General features: G+C 42.1%; 1 protein-coding gene across 3 annotated transcripts in view; it reads left to right on the top strand.

Moving 5' to 3' along the window:
- Window positions 1-20,971, top strand: part of OCA2 (OCA2 melanosomal transmembrane protein) — a 409,422-nt gene that overhangs the window by 91,357 nt on the left and 297,094 nt on the right. For all 3 annotated transcript variants that reach the window (XM_041751148.1, XM_041751149.1, XM_041751147.1), the window contains 5 exons: window positions 2,455-2,512; window positions 4,547-4,619; window positions 12,828-12,988; window positions 14,684-14,766; window positions 15,986-16,139. In XM_041751148.1, the coding sequence (XP_041607082.1) occupies window positions 2,455-2,512; window positions 4,547-4,619; window positions 12,828-12,988; window positions 14,684-14,766; window positions 15,986-16,139 (529 nt within the window). The remainder of the gene's footprint in view (window positions 1-2,454; window positions 2,513-4,546; window positions 4,620-12,827; window positions 12,989-14,683; window positions 14,767-15,985; window positions 16,140-20,971) is intronic.

The raw sequence follows: 20,971 nt of genomic DNA, 5'->3' as shown, positions 1-20,971 counted from the left end.
GCTCGGCCGCAGGGGGGCGAGGGGCGGGGGGCGCGCTCTCCCCGGGCGGCTGCCTCGTTAGTGGCTCCGGGAGCCTGGAGGCTCCAGCGCCCTCCTGCGCTCTGCCCGAGCTCCCTGCTAAGCGCCTTTGCGTCCGGGAAGAGTCCCAGGCGGATTTTTAAAGTTCCTGCTTCGGGACTGACTGGGCTTTCCTGTCCCGGGAGGCTTTTGCCGCCTGGCCTTAGCCCGACTCCTCGCAGGGGGTGGTCCTCCCCCAGCTGATTCTTTTTTTTTTTTTTCCCCCTGCCTTCCTATCTCGTTAGAAGCAAAAACCCTTCTCTCTGTAGGGTTCCAGCTGTTCTCTCTTTAAATCTCAGGTTGAATTCGTAGGTTTTCAGGATTTGAAAGTTTCTAGGTAAGTTAATGGGGACAGGTGACTTGGGGACCCTACTCCTCTGTCCTTTTGCTTCACCCCCTCTGGAGAAATATCTGTTCGTGTCTTCTGCCCATTTTTAAATTGTTTGTGTGTGTGTGTGTGTGTGTGTGTGTGTGTGTTGTGTGTTGAGTTATAGATGTTATAGAAGTTCTTCATATTTTGGTTATTAAACCCTTCAACAGATGTATCATTTGCAAATGTCCTTTCCATTTCAGTATGTTGCCTTTTGTTTTGTTGATGGTTTCCTGCCCTATGCAGAAGCTTTTTTTTTTTTTTTCAGAAGTCTTTTAGTTTGATGTAGTCCCAGTAGTTTATTTTTGCTTCTGTTTCACTTGCCTTAGGAGATATATCTAGAAAAATGTTAATATGGCCAATGTCAAAGAATTTACTGCCTATGTTCTCTTATAGGAGTTTTAGGGCTTCAGGTCTCTCATGTAGATCTTTAACCCATTGTGAGCATATTTTTGTGTATAGTGTCAGAAGAAATGGGTAGGAAATATCAGAAAGGGAGACAGAACATGAAGACTCCGAACTCTGAGAAACGAACTAAGGGTGGTGGAAGGGGAGGAGGGTAGGGAGTGGGGGTTAACGGGTGATGGGCACTGAGGGGGGCACTTGACGGGATGAGCCCTGGGTGTTATTCTGTACGTTGGCAAATTGAACACCAATAAAAAATAAATTTATTATTAAAAAAATTCTTGAAAACAAACAAAAGAAAATAGTCCAGGTTCATTCTTTTGCATGTAGCTGTCCAGTTTTCCCAGCTTCAATACGTGGAAGAGATTTTTGTCCCATTGTATATTCTTGCCTCCTTTGTTGTAGATTAATTGACCACGTAAGCATGGGTTTATTTCTGGAGTCTTTATCCTATTTCATTGATCTACATGTCTGGTTTTGTGCCAGTGTCTGTTTTTGTGCCAGTACCATACTGCCATACTGTTTTGATTACTATAGTTTTGTAGTATATTTTGAAATCTGGGATTGTGATACCTCCAGCTTTGACTCCCATTTAAGTAGGGGCTGTTGAATCATTATTTGGAAGTGTGAAATTTATCAAATTTGGAAGTGTGAAATGATTATTTATCAAAGTGTGAAATGATTATTTATCAAATTAATTAAATATAAAAGAATGCAAAATAAGACTTTACCATTTTGAAAAGATCAGAAAGATATTGAAAAAGATATCCCAGTATAGACCTCTGTATTCTATAAACATATTCCAAGCACGGGCTATGGACCAAGTACCCTTCCACATACAGTGACAAAGCACAGACACTTTAATGCCTGCTCTTGAGGGGTGGCCAGTGATAGAGCACACCCCAGGGCTGGACAGTGATAGTGTCATTGGAACATGGGATCCAGTGGGCCTGGGGAGGTGATATGAGCAGAGATGGGACTGGAAAGACTGCAGAAGGTGGGCTAGACCCAGATTCATGTGGGCCCTGAGAGCCACAGTTAAGAAAGGTGGGCCAGGACACCATCAGGAGACCTCAGAGGGGGCCAAGAGCATGGCCTGATTGTTACATTATCTCTGAAGAGATTCTTAAAAGACTCTGCTAGTACAGCAAGTCATAGCACTGCAATTTCTTTTTTGAACTGTTTGATTATATCTTAGTCAGTATTTCTATATTTGATGATAAAATCCATATTTCCACTTTCCAGAAAACTTAGGCAAATATAATTGATAAATATTAATCTGAGAACCCAGATAAGGCTTGTTTCCAGGAAACTCCACTTTTAAAAAGCTAGTAAAGAGTCTCCAAATTTGAATTTTAGCATCTCCAGTGAGAAACATGTGCAAACACTCGAGGTTACTTTTTCTCTCCTTTGTAACCTTCACCAAGCTGCTTTTCATGAGGCCATACATTTAGAAGTCAGCAGTATCTTCCTTCATACCATATTATGGAAAGAATTCCTAACATGTGCTTTGAGATTGATATTACCTAAAGCTTCAGAGAGGTGTCTGAGGTTTGGCAGTCTGGGCACATGCAAATAAGACTGCCCTCGGTGTGACTTGGGGCCTACCTTTTCTCTTACAGGTGCTGCATACGGTGGCTGAAAGTTGCAAGCCTGTTTGTATTTGTGGTGGTGTGCTCTGTGAGTATCACAGAGCTCTGCTGATGGGTCAGCAGAGCTCCTGGGTGCCTTGGGCTGGGTAGCAAGGCATCTAACATATAGGGCTCACGCCTTTCTTTGGAGGAGATGCTGAGGGGATGTGGGATTGTGGGCTGAGGTTGGTGACGGAGGCCTCTCCTTAGCAATGGTCCTCTGATGTGATAAAACAGAAGCCCTGGGGACCTGACTTTGATATGTAGAAGGCAGTTAGCTTCATCCTTTGGGTCTAACTTTCCACCTGAAAGCAGCTTACCAATTCTGTTTTCAACCATGCAATAAATTGTCTTTATTTGTGTTGGGACATGTCCAATATCATGAGTGGCCCCAAGTGGCCCCATGTGTCTTACTGCCGGCATTTGTGTAGGGTGTATTCTAATGTGGCCCTAGCTAGAATCACATTGTGGGAGCTCAGAATATTTTGCCAAGTGAATGAGTGTGAGATTCTTTTTTTTTTTTTTAAAGATTTTATTTATTTATCCATGATAGACATAGAGAGAGAGAGAGAGGCAGAAACACAGGCAGAGGGAGAAGCAGGCTCCTTGCAGGGAGCCCGACGTGGGACTCGATCCCAGGACTCCAGGATCACGCTCTGGGCTAAAGGCAGGCGCTGAACCGCTGGGCCACCCAGAGATCCCCCGAGTGTGAGATTCTTTGTGCTCAAGTGTGCATATCTCTGTGTGTACACATGTATGCACATGCCTGACTGTGTGTGTCTGTGTGTGCACATGTGGATGTGAAGTCCTTTGTGCCTGCTGTGTGTTTGTGTGTCTGCATGCCTGTGTGGGACATGTGGGGCATTTGTGGTCTGTGATCATTTAGAAGTTGCGTCTGTGTTTGGGGTCTTATTTCTGGGTATGTACCAATTTTCAGCATTGGTATGACACTTTGCATCATTGTTGGGAGACTCCAGTGGGTGGCTGATGCATGCTGGTGTGATAACACATGAGATTGTGAACAAGGATGGAGTATGTGAATGGTGTTTTCATGACTGTGCTATGTGGACTTCAGGACATGTTGGTTGTGCCTCTTCTATGCAGGCAGCCTATGGTTATGGACATGCTGAACCCTGCATGACTGGAAACTACATATGATCACGTGTGGCTGTGAATATTTGGTTTTCATTATCTGCATATGTGGGCATGAGTATCAGGACTCTTTGTATGTGTGCAGTTTTGTGCATGAGAAGAGTCTCCTCAGTGTAACATATAGAGAACAATATTGCATCTTGAGCAGTGAGGGTAGTTCATGAAGTCAATATTGGCTGAATTTAATTGAATATCTGCAACCCTTTAAAAACCCACAAGGGGGGGGGAAGCAGTGACCCAGAGAAATTATGCATGAAATAAGGAACAATCACAATGAACTTTGAAAACTTCATGTTTTTACTTTTTTAGCTGCCAGTTTGCCTCTCTACTTCCTATTCACACAATTGTGTGGTTCTAAAGCTTTGGCTGCTTAGCAGGGCCTGGTAGGTGGGTGCACTGGGATTTCCAAAAAGAAAGTCAGCGTGGGCCAGGGCTTTCCTGAGTTCCTGAGGATTGACCTGAACTCTGTGTCTAGTCTTCACCCTTCTTCTGGGATTTAAAGTTTTGGTGATTTGAGAAATTTGTTTTGAATGTCTATAACCTATCTTATAATCACTTCAGTGTCTTTCTGGTAAGGTATAATGTGCTCTGCAAATTCCATAAACACATACTTTAACCATCACATGGGTTGTTTCCCCTTTTCTCCAGTATGGAAAAGTCATGTTTACCTCTCTCTGATGATTTAATTTTGTGGCCAAGTGGTAAATAAGCAAATATAAAAAATCAAGATCCATTGTAGTGGAGAATAGTATACTGAATCAGAATTTTATCTCTTAATATCTAAGAAAAGATATTTAGAGTGAGCTGGTGAATGTTGGATACATCAGTCAATGCCATTATCATACCCATATTTTCAACTTTTGTCAAAATTATTTAAATCCTATTGTTATCCTGCCACAAATCTATCATTAAATGTTTCTGATTGTTACAGATTTTATTCAGCCTGTATCCAGATCAAGGAAAGTTCTGGCAATTGTTGGCTCTGTCACCACTGCAAAGCTACTGTATCCAGTCTATACTGAGATGGATAGTTTACAAAGAGACACCACAGAACTATTTTAGCTGTTGCTAAAGGTCACAGCATAGGTGATCACCACTCCACCTGTGCATATTTTGTTCCTTCAGGACATTTGATGAAAGATGGGCCAGTGCAGAAGGAGAGGGGAGCACCAGTAAGACTATAATGGGTGGTTGGTGGTGACGACAGCCAAGTGGCACATTCTAGTTAGGGCCTGACTTGCCTGGGCTCTTGCATCTCTGGTTTATACTCTGTCCCCACTTCCTTTTGCATTTCAGTTTAGGTGGTTTCTACTGACCTGTTTTTAAGTTCATTGCTTCTTTTTCTTGGCTGTGTTATCTGGGCATGATGATTATTGGTTTCTTCATACTGTGTTTTCTCTTGCCTTTTTGTAGGCCTCATAGTTTGTCACTAGAACCTGGATGTGTTGTATAGGATAGTAGATATTGAGTGTATTAGTCAACTTGAACTGCCATGAGGAAATGCCACAGTCTTGGAGTAGCAGACACTTACACTCACAGTGCTGGAGGCTGGACATCCAGAGTCAAGGTGCTGGCCAACTTGATTGCTGGTGGAGATCTCTTTCTGGCTTGCAGATGACTGCCTTTCTTGCCATTGCCATGCCGTGTGTGTATGTGGGGAAAGAGTACATTCTCTGGTGGATGTTCTTATAAGGTCACAATCCTCTCAGATCAGAGTCCCACCCTATGACTTCATTTAACCTCAGTTATTTCCTTAGAGGCACCATCTCCAGATACAGCCACAATGGGTGGCAGGGCTTCAACATATGATCTTGTGGTGGAGATAAGCATTCAATCCATAGCACTGTGGGCTTTAGTTGAGAGTCTGTGTAAATCTAGTCAGAGGTCAGCTATGTTGCAGTGTGTGGTTGCCATGGTAGCCTGTAGCATCCCAGACACTTGGAATTGCTTGGCTTCTTTCCTGCTGTCTGCCAGGCTGTGCACTCTTCCTACTTCCCACAAGGGGAAGCTGCCGTGCCCTTAGAGTACCAGATTTGATGCACTTCCCCAGGAAATTAAGGCTGTTTCATGAGTCTCCTAATTTCTCCATCTTCTTTGTGGGTACGTGCTAGGGTTGTGGAGCAAAAGCTCATATAAGAAAATGTAAACACCCCAATCATGTGGCTGCCAGAGCCTTGCTACTGTCACAGTAACCCATTCTTGACCTTGAACAGGTAAAAAATTTTCTAATTTATTTTTTAAGATTTTATTTATTTATTCATTAGAGACTCAGAGAGAGAGAGAGAGAGAGAGAGAGAGAGAGAGAGAGAGATACACAGGCAGAGGGAGAAAGAGGCTCCTTGCAGGAAGCCCAATGCAGGACTCGATTCCAGGACTCTGGGATCCTGCCCTGAGCAAAAGGCAGACGCTCAACTGCTGAGCCACCCAGGTGTCCCCAAAATTTTCTGATTTAATTTTGCCTGCTTCTGTGTATGGTAGGAACACCTGTCTTAGGGAAGCAAACATTTGGCCCTGTTTCTCCCCACAGTCACCTGTCTCACTCTAGATTTCAAATTAAATGTTTCTGATGCAACCTCATTCTTGACAGAATGTCATTAACTTAACATCTGTCTAGCCTAGAGTAGGAGTGGTGTGATCCCCTAGAAGATGGATCCTGCCTTCCTTTCATGTGACCTCACTGCAAATGATCAAAAGCTGCTGCCTAGGCTGACCCCAGGGCTTGGAGGGATCTTATCCAGAAACAGTCTTCATTGAGAAGCAGATAGGGAGGGCAAAATATTTGCGGGTTGCTGAGTGATTACTGTACTGTGGCAACTCCTGTATAAACCTTATCAGTCAGCAGAAATCCTAAGTAAACATAACAAGTAAGAATAATAACGGGGTAAAATCAGATGATAATAAATAAGAGTCTTATTTATCCCACTTAGAACTGTGCTATGTCACTTTTACTCCACAACACTGTAGATGGTCTTCCTTCTAGAGCAGTCCAACTCTTTCCTGGGACTTGAATGAGCCCAAGCCCATCCTAATGGCTGTCAGGCAAATGGTTTTACTTAGCAGCAAGAGTAACTGGGGAGTTCTTGCTCTTGTTTCCTGAGCAATGTGCATATTTGGATGAAGAGAGAGAGAGAAGTACAAGAGACGGAGAGAGCTGTGTGAAATGATAGGGATGCTACAGAGTGGTTCTTGTATGTCTGTGGATCTGTTAAAGAAAAAAAAGTGTTCAGTGACACTTGTTAAAGATGGCAAGTCACATTTTATTCAGGACCTTAGTGATACTTGTAGAGACTACTGCAGTGAGGTCTTGCAATGGGGAGAGATTGAGCTTGAAAAGTGGTACTTTAAAGCCAAGGAGCAGGGTAGGAGGCAGAGGACGAAAAACTATGAAGAGGAAATGTCATGGGTGATAAGAAATTCTGGCCAAACTGACCTCACAGGATTCTTGTGGAAGGCAAGCCAGAGTGAACAACATCCCGAGGGAATGGAGGAGCATGAGGAACCTGATCAAATATTGAATGTGATTAGATATGAAAAATGGAGATTCTGACTAAATCAACCTGACAGGATTCTTATAAAACTGACCTTGTAGAGAGGAGTACCGAAGCCCCAAAAGTCAGAGCTTAGTCTTAGAGAAGAAAGTTCAAAGGAGCGTGACTAAAGTTTGGCCAAAGAGAGACTCTGTCAATGATTAACCTTTATAAAGGCTGATTTAAGCTTCCCAGGGGGGGTCTTTAGAAGATGTACATTGTTCTCAATAGATTTTCCAAACAGACTACATTTCTGAAAGCTCACCGACCCTCTCCCAGGACCCTAGGCTGAGAACTTGCTGTGTTTGTGAAAGGAGAGATCAGAGGTCAGAGGTCCCCATCAGATGCCCACGGAGAGCCAACTGCTGCTGGTATCTGCAAAAGGTAGGGGCAGAGTCAGGGGAGGCTAGTCTGTGTACCAGAGTTTGGACCTTTGAAGGTGATTCTCAGCAAAGGGGTGTTATTGTGCAGGTCTGAGGCAGAAAGTGATTCAGGCCTGGTTTTAAAAAGCAAGTAGTGGTCTTCTCTTTGTTGACCTCATGAGTGAAGAGCCCCACTGTTTTTCCTTCTTAACTTCTGGCCAGACCCCAGGGGTGTGTTTTGGTGGCAAGTGCTTTTGGAGAAATCCTTTCTATCCTTTAGCTGGAGAATAACAAAGCTGCCTTTTCCCCCATGATGTTGTATTTGTAACAGACAGTAGGGCTTTGTCACCTCAGTAATTTCAGGGCTTATTTTAGCAACTTTATGAAACAGGAAGTGGCTGTGATTGCAGGCACCTGATGTTCTTTTTCCCTGAATTGTTCTCTGTGCTTATTATGGGGGACACCTGTCCAAGGCTCCTAGGTCATTAGACAGATGAATAATGGTCAGCAAGCCAGATTATATATAAGCAAGTTAATTAGGCTTGCTCACTGGCCTTCCTCCCTTTCCACCCTCCCCCCATCTTCTTCCCTTCCTTCCCTTCTTTTCCCTTTGTTTCTTGACATATGGTCCATTTTCCATCACACCCTTCATAGTAGCCCTGGGCTTTCAAAGTACACAAAGAAAACACTATACATGTTATAGGATTTTTTCTCCTGTTCTTCTCTTACATCCTAAGCTCCTTATACTACCTCATAATTATGTTGTCCAATGATAGTCACTAGTCACATGTGGCTCTTTAAATTTAAATTCATGTTAATGAAGTAACATTAAAGTTTCACTTCCTCATTTACACCAACCACATTTCAAGTGCTTAATAGCCATATGTGATTAGTGGCTACCATATCAGACAACATGGATATAAAACATTTCTATTATCACAGAGAATTCCATCTGCCAGCATCACTCTAGAAATTAAGGGCAATTATTCATCCATTTGGTCCCAAATGCTGGAGAAAATACATCAGCACTAGGAGGATTATTTTTTGATGAATTTATCAATCTTAAAAGTTTTTTTTTTTTTTTTAATTAACTTTTATTGGTGTTTAATTTACCAACATACAGAAAAACACCCAGTGCTCATCCCGTCAAGTGTCCACCTCAGTGCCCGTCACCCATTCCCCTCCAACACCCGCCCTCCTCCCCTTCCACCACCCCTAGTTCGTTTCCCCGAGTTAGGAGTCTTTATGTTCTGTCTCCCTTCCTGATATTTCCCAACATTTCTTTTCCCTTCCTTTATATTCCCTTTCACTATTATTCATATTCCCCAAATGAATGAGAACATACACTGTTTGTCCTTCTCCGATTGACTTATTTCACTCAGCATAATACCCTCCAGTTCCATCCACGTTGAAGCAAATGGTGGGTATTTGTAAACTAAAAGACAACCTACAGAATGGGAGAAGATATTTGCAAATGACATATCAGATAAAGGGCTAGTTTCCAAAATCTATAAAGAACTTATTAAACTCAACACCAAAGAAACAAACAATCCAATCATGAAATGGGCAAAAGACATGAAGAGAAATCTCACAGAGGAAGACATGGACATGGCCAACATGCACATGAGAAAATGCTCTGCATCACTCGCCATCAGGGAAATACAAATCAAAACCACAATGAGATACCACCTCACACCAGTGAGAATGGGGAAAATTAACAAGGCAGGAAACCACAAATGTTGGAGAGGATGCGGAGAAAAGGGAACCCTCTTACACTGTTGGTGGGAATGTGAACTGGTGCAGCCACTCTGGAAAACTCTGTGGAGGTTCCTCAAAGAGTTAAAAATAGACCTGCCCTACGACCCAGCAATTGCACTGTTGGGGATTTACCCCAAAGATTCAGATGCAATGAAACGTCGGGACACCTGCACCCCGATGTTTCTATCAGCAATGGCCACAATAGCCAAACTGTGGAAGGAGCCTCGGTGTCCATCGAAAGATGAATGGATAAAGAAGATGTGGTTTATGTATACAATGGAATATTACTCAGCAATTAGAAACGACAAATATCAATCTTAAAAGTTTTATACTTTATCAAATGACATTGCTCACATTTTTATCAAGAAGGTGAGTCTAAAGAAACCCCATTTTCTTACCTCCATTCAACTAAACAAAAGTTGTGTCAAAGAAAAATTGTATCACATAAACAGGTAAAGAAAGCTTTATTCAAGACTATTGCAATATGGGGAAGATTTAACTCCAAATACAACAGGGTAAACTGGGAATCTACAGAAGGGTAAGGGCAAGGGTGAGGATGGAAAGTTACCAAGGGAACATGGTTGGGCATCAAGAGTGAAGGGATTCTGAAAAAAAAAAAAATGAGTGAAGGTATTCTTTGTAAACTGGGCTCCTCAGGCCAAGGTTAAGGCTTAATCAAGAAGAGGACTCAGAGGACTCAAGTTTGGTTAAGGAGGGGGTCCTGACCAGTGTTGAGCGAACTTGGCATTTGATTGGCTCTGTAGCAAACTGAAGGGTAAGTCCTAGAGAACTCTATAGTTTAGATAGAAATGAAGGCCCATTTTCAGGCTCTTGTGAATTTGTTTCATGTCCAGTGTCCAGTAGCAGCACATTGCCTGCTGTTTAGAAGTGTTTTGGTCATGTGTTTTTCTCCCCACCACACACAGGCTGCCAAGACAGCTGCCCGCACTGGGACAACCAGAGCAGAGTCAATGGTTATACTCATTAGAAGTACAACAGGAAGATGATTAACCAGGAACTCAGACGAGGGATGTTTAGGGGGCTCACAGAGTGAGAAGAAAGTTTATGGAAGGCATCTCAAGTTAGCTCTTGCAATATGGCTTTGATTTGGGAAGTGGTAAAGGCAGGAACTAGAGAAAGGAGGCAATTTCTCTCTGGCTTCTCCATGCCCCTGGATCTGGCAGAGACTCTGGTCTAGGTTTGGAGGATTAAGCTTCAAGGATGATGCTGCAAACAAATATTATTGATGGAACAAGTATTCGTTGGGGCATCTAATATGGTCAGAACTACATTAGTTTCTAGAGAAGTAGAGAAATGAATAAGATGCAGTTACTCTTCTTGAGGAGTGAGACCAGCTGGGGAGAAAAATTTAAAACAACTGCAGTACGGCGTGAGCCCAATCTACAGAGGAACACTGGAGGAAGCCAGAGGATCTACTGGAGTGGTGGATGACAAGGAAACATATAAGGAGAGGAAAGCTTGAGTGAGAACTCAAAAGATGGTAGAAGTTCTTCAGATTTGGGGAAGGCATTTGAGGCAAAGGCAGAGGACTATGTGTTATGAGCATGGCAGACAGTTCAACATGGCTGGAAAGCAAGGATTGAAGCTGCCTGCAGGGGTGAGGCTCAGTTAGAGGCTCCGGTTTTCAGGGATCTGGAAGTCACAGTTGACACCAGAGCATCCCAGTAGGCTTTGAATCCTAAGTGCATGGTGGGCATCTAGAAAGAGAAAAGGAAGGGTGGAAGTACCTGTTGTCCTGTGTCTATATGATTTTGTGTGCATTCCATTTAGTTGGTTAATCATAGGGTGCTTTGTTACATGATTGTCTTCACAACAGGGTATGAGATACCCCCTGACCCTCAGGACAAAGGTCTTATTTTATTCATTCATTTCTTGGAACCCAATAGATGCTCCAACAACATTCGTTAAATCTAAGGGTGAAGCCACTGCTTTTCCAATGTTGGCCTCAAGGTGGTGCTGTTCTGTCTTTTGGGTTTCTGCAAGGTCTCTAGAATCCTTTCTGAATTGAAATTCTCTCTACCCTGTAGTTTGTATTCGCCCTGGGGAAAGACCAGGACAGGAGTAATTTTGGCAGAAACAGCAGTGTCTCTTTGCGCCTTTTCTTAATACATCCTGCCTAATGTGTGACTTCCGTTTTCCATTTGTCCTTGATGGAACCCAAGTAACAGCATAGGTGTGTGGAGAGGCTTTCCAACCAAGTGTTGGGGATGGTTGCTCATTCTGGGCTCTCATGATGGACAACAGGGCTGATAAAGCACTTTCTTTACCAGGATGTTTTATTTGTACAATTTAAACCAGTACACTGTGCTGGAGGAAATAGATAATGAAAAAAGCATTAACCATTCATTGGCCCTTGACAGTCAAAGCTAATCTTGTGTACATTTTGGCAACAGTGAAGTTCTGCCTTTTCCCTTAGTCTGTTTTATAAACAACCTGTTTCTTCTAGGGTTTTTTTTTTTTAAAGATTTTATTTGTTTATTCATGAGATACACACAGAAAGAGGCAGAGACACAGGCAGAGAGCGAAGCAGGCTCCATGCAGGAAGCCTGACGTGGGACTCCATCTGAGGACTCCTGGATCACGCCCTGGGCCAAAGGCAGGTGCTAAACTGCAGAGCCACCCACGTGTCCCTCTTCTAGGGTTTTAAGGCAGATTAAGGGAATTGGCTACTGAATCCTCCTACGATCAGTGAGCTCCTGCTAAGTCTTTTGAGATCTCATATAAAGCATAAATTTTTTTGAGATTCATTTTTCCACCTACAACAATTTTCTCTTCTGGATCAAAATGACTAGGCTAGTCACTGTTAGAATCCCTGTCATGACCCCCAGAACCTTGCAGCAGAGAAAGGAGCTGGCCCAGAGCAGCAAGAAAAGGGCTGAATAACATAGGCTCCTATGTTTGTGTAACACCCAAATGCAGGATGTAGGAGCTAAGGGGAGGCCTACAGTGGGGGGTAAGTATCAAGGGAATTATATTCTGTAGGAGAAAAGCCTCTTTATCTGATAATTTTTCCCTGATCAAGAGCCCTTAAGACATTTTGAAGAAATTTCTCTCTTCACTGCAGTGTGTGTCACTTATTTAGCTGACTTCAGAATTCTTACTTTCAACTCTCTTTGTGATTTCTCATTCTAAAAATAGAGACCTGGAACCTAAAGGATTTGGGCATGGATGTGGATCAGTGTGTCTCTTCATTTATGCAACCATCTTGTCTTCTAGCTCACTGTGGGTCTAGGAGCTTAGGCAATTTGATGCTGCCTGCAAAAAGTGGAAGCAGAGATAATGGCAGGATGGGGAGACACCACTTTGAGGTTTAAACAAATAATTTGAAACACACAGGATCAGATGTTGCAAAACCAACTGCATGTCAGGAGTGAGGTGCTAAAGAGATACGGAGTGGCCAAGGGCTGCAGTACAGTAGAAGGAAACAGCCTGGATGTGTATTTCTGTGTGCATTTTCTGAGGAGGGTACTCACTGGGTGGATGGTGGGGGGACTTCAGGCCTCAGGACTTCCTTGCTTTGTGGTTCACCTTGACTTTGCCTCAGCTTCAAACCTCACCAGCCACATGGACTCCACACTGCTCCAGGTGGACCTGGCAGGGGCACTGGTGGCTGGTGGCCCAAGTTATACCAGCAGAGAAGAACATGTCGTGGTGGAAGTGACCCAGGCTGATGTTCCAGGCTCCAGGCGGCGGCGGCCACAGCAGGTTATACTTATAAGTTATTTGAAAGGAATTGTAAAAACTCATTTACTCTCTTTATAAATCGAGTTTCCTTTTGAGTAGATTTGATGGGAAGCCATAAGGGAATGGCACTATTATTAGGCAAGCCCCATCTTTTGCTTTGTCTTTGAAATTTTCTTTTCTCCTTTTGTCTAAGACAACTCTTACATTGTAGTAAAATCAAGCTTGTAAGTTTTTAAATTCAGATTATTTTACTGGACAATTCAGGGAAATATTATATATTTGAAAGTGGTTCTCTGTTGTTAAAGCACAATTAAACCTGGGCTTTCCTATGGTACAGAAGATATTTCAACAGCACAGTTCCTTTGGGCTTGGGGACACTTGGCTCAGACTTGCATAGTTTCCCAAAGCTTCTGCTTCCATAGTGGTAGACTCTTGTGCTTAGCATCTTCTAGACAAAAACCGTTTTCTCCCATCCTTCCAAGGCAAGGAGAGGCAGCAGTGGTGTTGTCACCATGGCCCAGAGTCCAGACAAGGTCTGACAGTCCTCTGTGCGTCCTGACCTGTCCCCCAAGTCCTGGGCTTGATGACTCCCCAGGATTATCATAGTGATTTGTGTATGAAGTTCAAGGGTTTTCCCTCTTATAATCAATAAAAGGAACCCTTACTGGTGCACAATGCTGTGTCATCCAAAATGGTGCACCTCTCACATTTTCCTGCCTTGCAGAGCAGGGTCCACAGAGCAAAGGCCTCAATATGAATGAGGCTGCAGTTTCATGGGTGATAGTCTGTGCTGCACCAGTGTTCTAACCAGTTGCCTTGGCTGTGGTCTTCGGATGTAAACTTGGCCTCCTTGTGTGCAGTGCACAGTTGGCTGGCAAGGATTTCTTGGTAAAGGCGAGGTGGGCACACATCTGTCTGCTCTGTCTGTGGGTCTGGTGTGGAGGAAGATGTGACCTTTTGCAGCCTGCAGACATAGGTGCTGCCCAAGAGGCAGTATTGAGCTATTCTGCTCTAATGAGCACATTCATGCCTTGATCAATTTCAGAGTTCCTATTTTCATTTGCTTTATGATTAGTGGGCAGCAAAGCTCCAGTCCTCCATTAAAGTTTCCTTGGTCCCTTGGCTACTTAAGCCAGGCCTTCGCTTTCTGCTCACATCTGGCCCCCCTCCACTGATTTCTCCATTATCCTGCTTAGAACAGGAATATGTGGGGTAGATTTGCCTGCAGCAAAGGAAGCTTCGTCCTTGGGTCCTACGTCCCATGGGGTCCTGTGACATGGGTATGGGTATGGAGAGCTTTCTTCTTCCAGCTTGCAGGCAGGAAGCAGTTCTAAGCAAGTACTTCTTGTGAGTTGCCTCAGAAGGCTCAGAAGATCCCAAGTCTCTCATAAAGTGCAGTGATTTTTTTCTCCTTATAAATCATATTTACTTCTATACCTTTGTGCCTTTTACACTAATTCTGTTTTTGTACTCTGTATTCTTTTTTTTTTTTTCCTTGAAGCCATCTACATTGTGGAAATTGCCAGTCCCACACAGCTTGTATATGCTCTAGTGTCAGGGATGTGGGAGCTGTATAAAAAGTCCTTGCTGTTCCTCTTTTTCTTCTTTTCTTCTTCTAAACTAAGAATAGTGCTGAATAGTGCTGAATAGTGCTGAATCCTGGGTGATGGTTCAGATTCAAAGCCTTACTGTGATACTACATTTCAATTTTTACAGGTCACTCAGAATTGGACAGTATTTTTAAATCCAAGAAAAAGTGAGCGCTTGGTGGTGAGCAGGACCTTTGAGATGCTGAGCAGGTGGGTCTGAAGTGATCAAAGATCTTGGGGGAGGTCTTTTGGAACATTCTCACTTACAAAGTTTGGCTCGTGGGACTCCAATTTCTGGCACAAATAGGCAGATCAGCTTTGCGGTCTGGATGGGATGCTCCAACTGTACAGTCTATGAACATGAAGAATGTAGTAGGGCATCATTAACCACAAGTGTCAGGAAATGAGGATTGATTATAGGGTCCATTCTGAGGCAAATGGTATTTTATAGTTGATGTTTTAATTTCATTAATATTATGAAGCTCTACAATGGGGAATTCTAGGAAATTTTAGGATTCTTTCTCTTTTTCTTCAATGCCACTCCATATTGAGTTTGCTAAGCCTGCTATAACAAATACCACAGACTGCATGACTTAAACAGTAAAAGTTTATTTCCTCAAGGGTTCTGGAAGGTTTGTCTCTTCAGAGTACTCTCTCCTTGGCTTCTTGTCCCTATGTTTTCACGTGGACTTTTCTGTGTGTGTGTGTGTGTGTGTGTGTGTGTGTGTGTGTGTGTCCCAGTCCCTTCTTATAAGGACACCAGTCACACTAGTGACCTAATTTTAGCTTAATCATCTCTGTAAAGACTCTATCTCCAAATATAGTCACATTATGAAGTATTGAGGGTTAGGGTGTCAACATCTATATTTTGTAGGGACACAGTTCAGCTCAGAATAGTTACTGACTAAATTTTTAGAAAAGTGCTTTAGTTTCACCATGCCACATACTGTTGATTACTTGGATGTTTCTTGTTCCAGGTACTTTTCCCAAATATCTATGACAACCTGTCTACATGTTCTCAGGTTGAATATGGCCTTTTTTGAATCTCCATCATGTGAGAATGGTTGTATTTGCTATTTTTAGCAGGCAAAGCAGTCAGTGTGTGATGAGGAGAGAGAAAATTAAATGGCTAGAACCAGTATGAAAGTCCTTGCTCCCTGTTAATTGTTGGAGTGGCACCTGCCAGGTGAGGGCTGAGGGGCCCACATCAGATGGACCTGGCCACAGGGAGGCTGTGTCTGCATCTCAACTGCTCATATGCACTTAGAACTCCTCGTCTGCCAGGTTAGACTTTGGGTTAGATCACTTTGGGGTCAGTTTGAACTCTGGATGACTTGTGTTGGAAAGGACACCAAGGAAGCAAGCATTAATTGTTGACATAGAGATTGGTTTCCCTTACCAGTGGTGATATCTTTGCTTCATTCTGCAGAGATACTGTTTCTATCAGCATTCGAGCCTCCCTCCAGCAGACACAGACAGTTCCTCTTTTGATGGCTCATCATTACCTCCGTGCAAACATAGAAACACAAGTGACTATTGCTGTGGTCATCCTTGCTGGGGTCTACATGCTGATTATATTTGAGGTAACTTTCATGCCAGCTCTCTAAGACTTATCTGGGCTCACAGGTAAGTATCTTTCAACATGTGGGTGCTCCAGATGGGCTCAGTTCTGCTTTTAATCAAACTGTGATGGCATCTTTCCTAAAAAGGAAGATTTCCATCATTCTAGGTAGAATATTGATCTTACTGGAATATTAGCTGAATCTTGGCAACTGACACATGCAAGATGAGTTTTAATGGGCCCCTGCAAAAGTTTACCTGAGAAAACTGTATATGTACATGATTTTCTCACCCTCACTCTGCCGTTCACTTGAAGTGTGATGCTGAGGGGGTAAGTGTTGAACCTCTCTGAGATGCACATTAAAATGCCCCCTATTTGCTTCATAAGATTGTGTGTATTATAGGGAATGAAGATACCTTGGGCTATATGGGGGGAGGAATTATTATTTGTGATGTGTATCAACTCAGCTAATGAACCTTTTCATAAGTGATCTCATATCTTATAAATTTCATGTTTCTGGGAAACTAAGTGCGGCTCTACCTTTAATAGCATGCAACAAAGTACAGACACTGCCTAGGTGGGCTGGTCCATTGTTAATTTAATCATTAAACCAGGTGTACAGCAACACGTTCATGGGAATCTTGGCTCTAGTAAGTTGAGCTTAGCAGGTCCGTAGAGGATGTGATTCTGAAGATGTACTTCTTCATGAGTATAGGATAAGTATGGGAAATGCCTTGGAGTTGTCAAGGAAATGGCCTGCAGAAGTGGCCAGGAAATTCCAGAAGATTTTCTTTCCATGGTTGTCTAGTCTACCTGATGAGAAATGTTTGCTCCAGTAAGTTGAGCCTAAAATTCCAAGATCCAATCATTGATTTAGTTGTTAGATCTCTTATGTCTTTTTAATTTCAGCATAACTCTATTCTTTACATTATTTTCCTTTTTACCTCTCAATGAATATTGTGTTTCTGGATTTCTTTGAACACCTATACACTGTGATCTTCTAGAAAGACTCAGAGATTCAGAGGCAGCTGTGCCCTGTCTGGGCTGTGGTTTATTACCATGACCAGCAGTGGGAAAAACCTTATCAGAGAATCTGGGAGAGCCCAGGAGCAGGGTTCCTTTCGCTTAAGAGGCCACATAGAACATGCATCACATGCCCTCCTTAATGCCCATCACCCAGTTACCCCATGCCCCACCTATCTCCCCTCTAGCAACCCTCAGTTTGTTCCCTATAGTTAAGAGTCTCTTGTGGTTTATCTCCCTTTCTGATTTCATCTAATTTTATTTTTCCACTCCTTCCACTATGTTCATCTGTTTTGTTTCTTAAATTCCACATCTGATACTTGTCTTTCTCTGACTGACTTGTTTAGCGTAGCATAATTCCTTCTAGTTCCATCCACATCATTGCAGAAGGCAAGATTTAATTCTTTTTGATGGCTGAGTAATATTCCACTGTATGTATGTGTGTGTATGTATGTACACACATCCATACATACACACACATGACTTCTTCTTTCTCCATTTATCTGTCGATGGAAATCTGGACTCTTTCTGTATTTTGGCCATTGTGAACATTGCTACTGCAAACATTGTGGTGCAGGTGCCCCTTTGAATCATTATGTTTGTATCCTTTGGATAAACTTGTAGTACTACAATTGCTGGGTCATAGGGTAGCTCTATTTTTAACTTTTTGAGGAACCTCCACACTGTTTTCCAGAGTGGCTGCACCAGTTTGCATTCCCACCAATAGTGTAAAGGAGTTCCCCTTTCTCTGCATCCTTGCCAACATCTGTTGTTTTTGGAGTTGTTAATTTTAGCCATTCTGACTTATGTGAGGTAGTATCTCATGGTGGTTTTGATTTGGATTACCCTGATGCTGAGTGACGTTGAGCATTTTTTCATGTGTTTGTTGGCCATTTTTTAAAAAAGATTTTATTTATTTGAGAGAGCAAGAGAGCAAGAGTTCTTTGAGAAAGAGTGAGCAGAAACAGGGAGGCGCAGGAAGAAGTAGACTCCCTATTGAACAGGAAGCCCAACACAGGGCTCAATCCCAGGACACTGGGATCATGATGTGAGCCAAAGGCAGATGCTTAATTGACTGATCCACTTAGGCATCCTTCTGTTGGTCATTTATATATCTTCTTGGAGAAATGTCTGTTCGTGTCTTCTGCCTATTTCTTGATGGATTATTTGTTTGTTTGTTTTTGGTGTTGAGTTTGAAAAGTTCTTTATAGATTTTGAATACTAGCCCTTCATCTAATTAGTCATTTGCAAATATCTTCTCCCATTCCATAGATTGCCTTTTCAGATTTCCCAACTGTTTCTTTTGCTGTGCAGAGCTTTTTATCTTGATGAAGTCCCAATAGTTTGTTTTTGCTTTGTTTCTCTTGCTTTTGGAGACCGGTCTAGCAAGAAATTGCTGTAGCTGAGATCGAAGAGGGTTGCTTGCCTGTGTTCTCCTCTAGGATTTTGATGGATTCCTGTCTCACATTTAGGTCTTTCATCCATTTTGAGTTTATCTTTGTGTCTGATGTAAGAGAGTGGTCTGGTTCCATTCTTCTGCCTGTAGCTGTCCAATTTTTCCAACACTATTTGTTGAAGGCACTGTCTTTTTTCCATTGGATATTCTTTCCTGCTTTGTTAAAGATGAGTTGACCATAGAGTTGAGGGTCCATTTCTCGGTTCTCTATTCTGTTCCATAATCTCTGTCTGTTTTTGTGCTAGTACCATACTATCTTGATGATTACATCTTGGTAATACAGCTTGAAGTCTGGCATTGTGATGCCCCCAGGTTTGGTTTTCTTTTTCAACATTCCTTTGGCTATTTGGGTTTTTATTGTAGTTCCATAGAAATTTTAGGATTGTTTGTTCAACTCTGTGAAAAATGTCCATGCTATTTTGATAGGGTTTGCATTTAATGTCTAGATTGCTCTGGGTAGCATAGACACATTTCACACATTTCATTTATTGTGAAAATTCACAATATTTGTTCTTCCAATTCATGAGCCTAGAATGTTTTGCCACTTTTTTGTGTCCTCTTCAATTTCTTTAATAAGCGTTCTATAGTTTTCAGAGTACAGATCCCTTACCTCTTTGGTTCCCAAGTATCTGTGGTTTCTGGTACAATTGTAAATGAGATTTATTCCTTGATTTCTGCTTTGTTGCAAATGACTTCTGTGCATTGATTTTGTATCCTGCAACTTTGCTGAAATTTTGTATCAGTTCTAGCAATTTTGGGGTGGATTAATTCAAGTTTTCTATATAGAGTATGATGTCTTCTGTAGAGAGTGAGAGTTTGACTTCTTTGATAATTGGTTGCCTTTTATTTCTTTTTGTTGTCTGATTGCTGAGGTTAGGACTTCCAGTACTATGTTGAACAATAGTGGTGAGAGTGGACATTTCTTTTTTTTTTTTTAAGATTTTATTTATTTTTATTTATTCATGAGAGACACAGAGAGAGAGAGAGAGAGAGAGAGAGAGAGAGAGGCAGAGACACAGGCAGAGGGAGAAGCAGTCTCCATGCAGGGAGCCCGACATGGGACTGGATCCCGGGACTCCAGGATCACACCCTGGGCTGAAGGCTGCGCTAAACTACTGAGCTACCCGGGCTGCCCGAGAGTGGACATTTCTGTCATGTTCCTGACCTTAGGGGGAAGAACTCTCAGTTTTTCCCCATTGAGGATGATATTTGCTGTGTCTTTTTTTTTTGCTGTGTGTCTTTTATACATGATTTTATGATATTGAGGTATGTTCCCTCTTTCCTTAGCCCAGAGAGAGTTTTTTTTTAATCAAGAAAGGATACTATATTTTGTCAAATGCCTTTTCTGCATCTGTTAAGAAGATCATATGGTTTTTGTCCTTTCTTTTATTATTATGGTGTATCAGACTGATTGATTTGTGAATGTTGAATCACTCTTGCAGCCCAGGAAGAAATCCCATTGGTCATGGTGAATAATGCTTTTAATGTACTGTTTTTTTTTTTAAAGATTTATTTTTTATTTATTTATGATAGACCTAGAGAGAGAGAGAGAGAGAGGCAGAGACACAGGAGGAGGGAGAAGCAGGCTCCATGCCGGAAGCCCGACATGGGACTCGATCCCGGGACTCCAGGATCACGCCCTGGGCCAAAGGCAGGTGCCAAACTCCTGAGCCACCCAGGGATCCCCCTTTTAATGTACTGTTGGATCCAATTAGCTAGTATCTTGGTGAGAATTTTTGCGTCCATGTTCATTAAGGATATTGGTCTGTATTTCTCCTTTTTGGTGGAGTGTTTGTCTGGTTTTAGGATCAAGGTAATGCTGGCTTCATAGAATGAGTTTGCAGGTTTTCCTTCCGTTTCTATTTTTCTGAAGTTTCAGAAAAATAGGTATTAATTCTTCTTTAAATGTTGGCTAGAATTCCCCTGGGAGGTCATCTGGTCCTGGACTCTTGTTTGTTGGGAAATTGTTGATTTTTGCTTCAATTTCTTTGTGGGTTATGGGTCTGTTCAGACTTTCTATTTCTTCCTGTTTCAGTTTTGGTAGGTTACATGTTCCACGAATTTATCCATTTCTTCCAGATTGCCTAATTTGTTGGCATATAAGTGCTCAGCATATTCTATTATAATTGTTTTTTTTTTTTCTATTATAATTGTTTAAAGTTCTGCAGTGTTGGTTGTGATCTCTCTTCTTTCATTCATGATTTTATTTATTTGGTCTTTTCTCTTTTCTTTTTCATAAGTCTCGCTAGGGGTTTATCAATCTTATTAATTCTTTCAAAGGAACCAGCTTCTAGTTTCATTGATCTGTTCTACTATTCTGATTTCTATATCATTGATTTCTAATCTTTATTATTTTTCTTCTCCTGCTGGGTTTA

Source organism: Vulpes lagopus, chromosome 4 (genome assembly GCF_018345385.1).
Source record: "Vulpes lagopus strain Blue_001 chromosome 4, ASM1834538v1, whole genome shotgun sequence".
NCBI classification, from domain to species: domain Eukaryota; kingdom Metazoa; phylum Chordata; class Mammalia; order Carnivora; family Canidae; genus Vulpes; species Vulpes lagopus.
The sequence above is the reverse complement of the archived record's forward strand: the minus strand, read 5'-3'. Positions and strand labels throughout refer to the sequence as shown.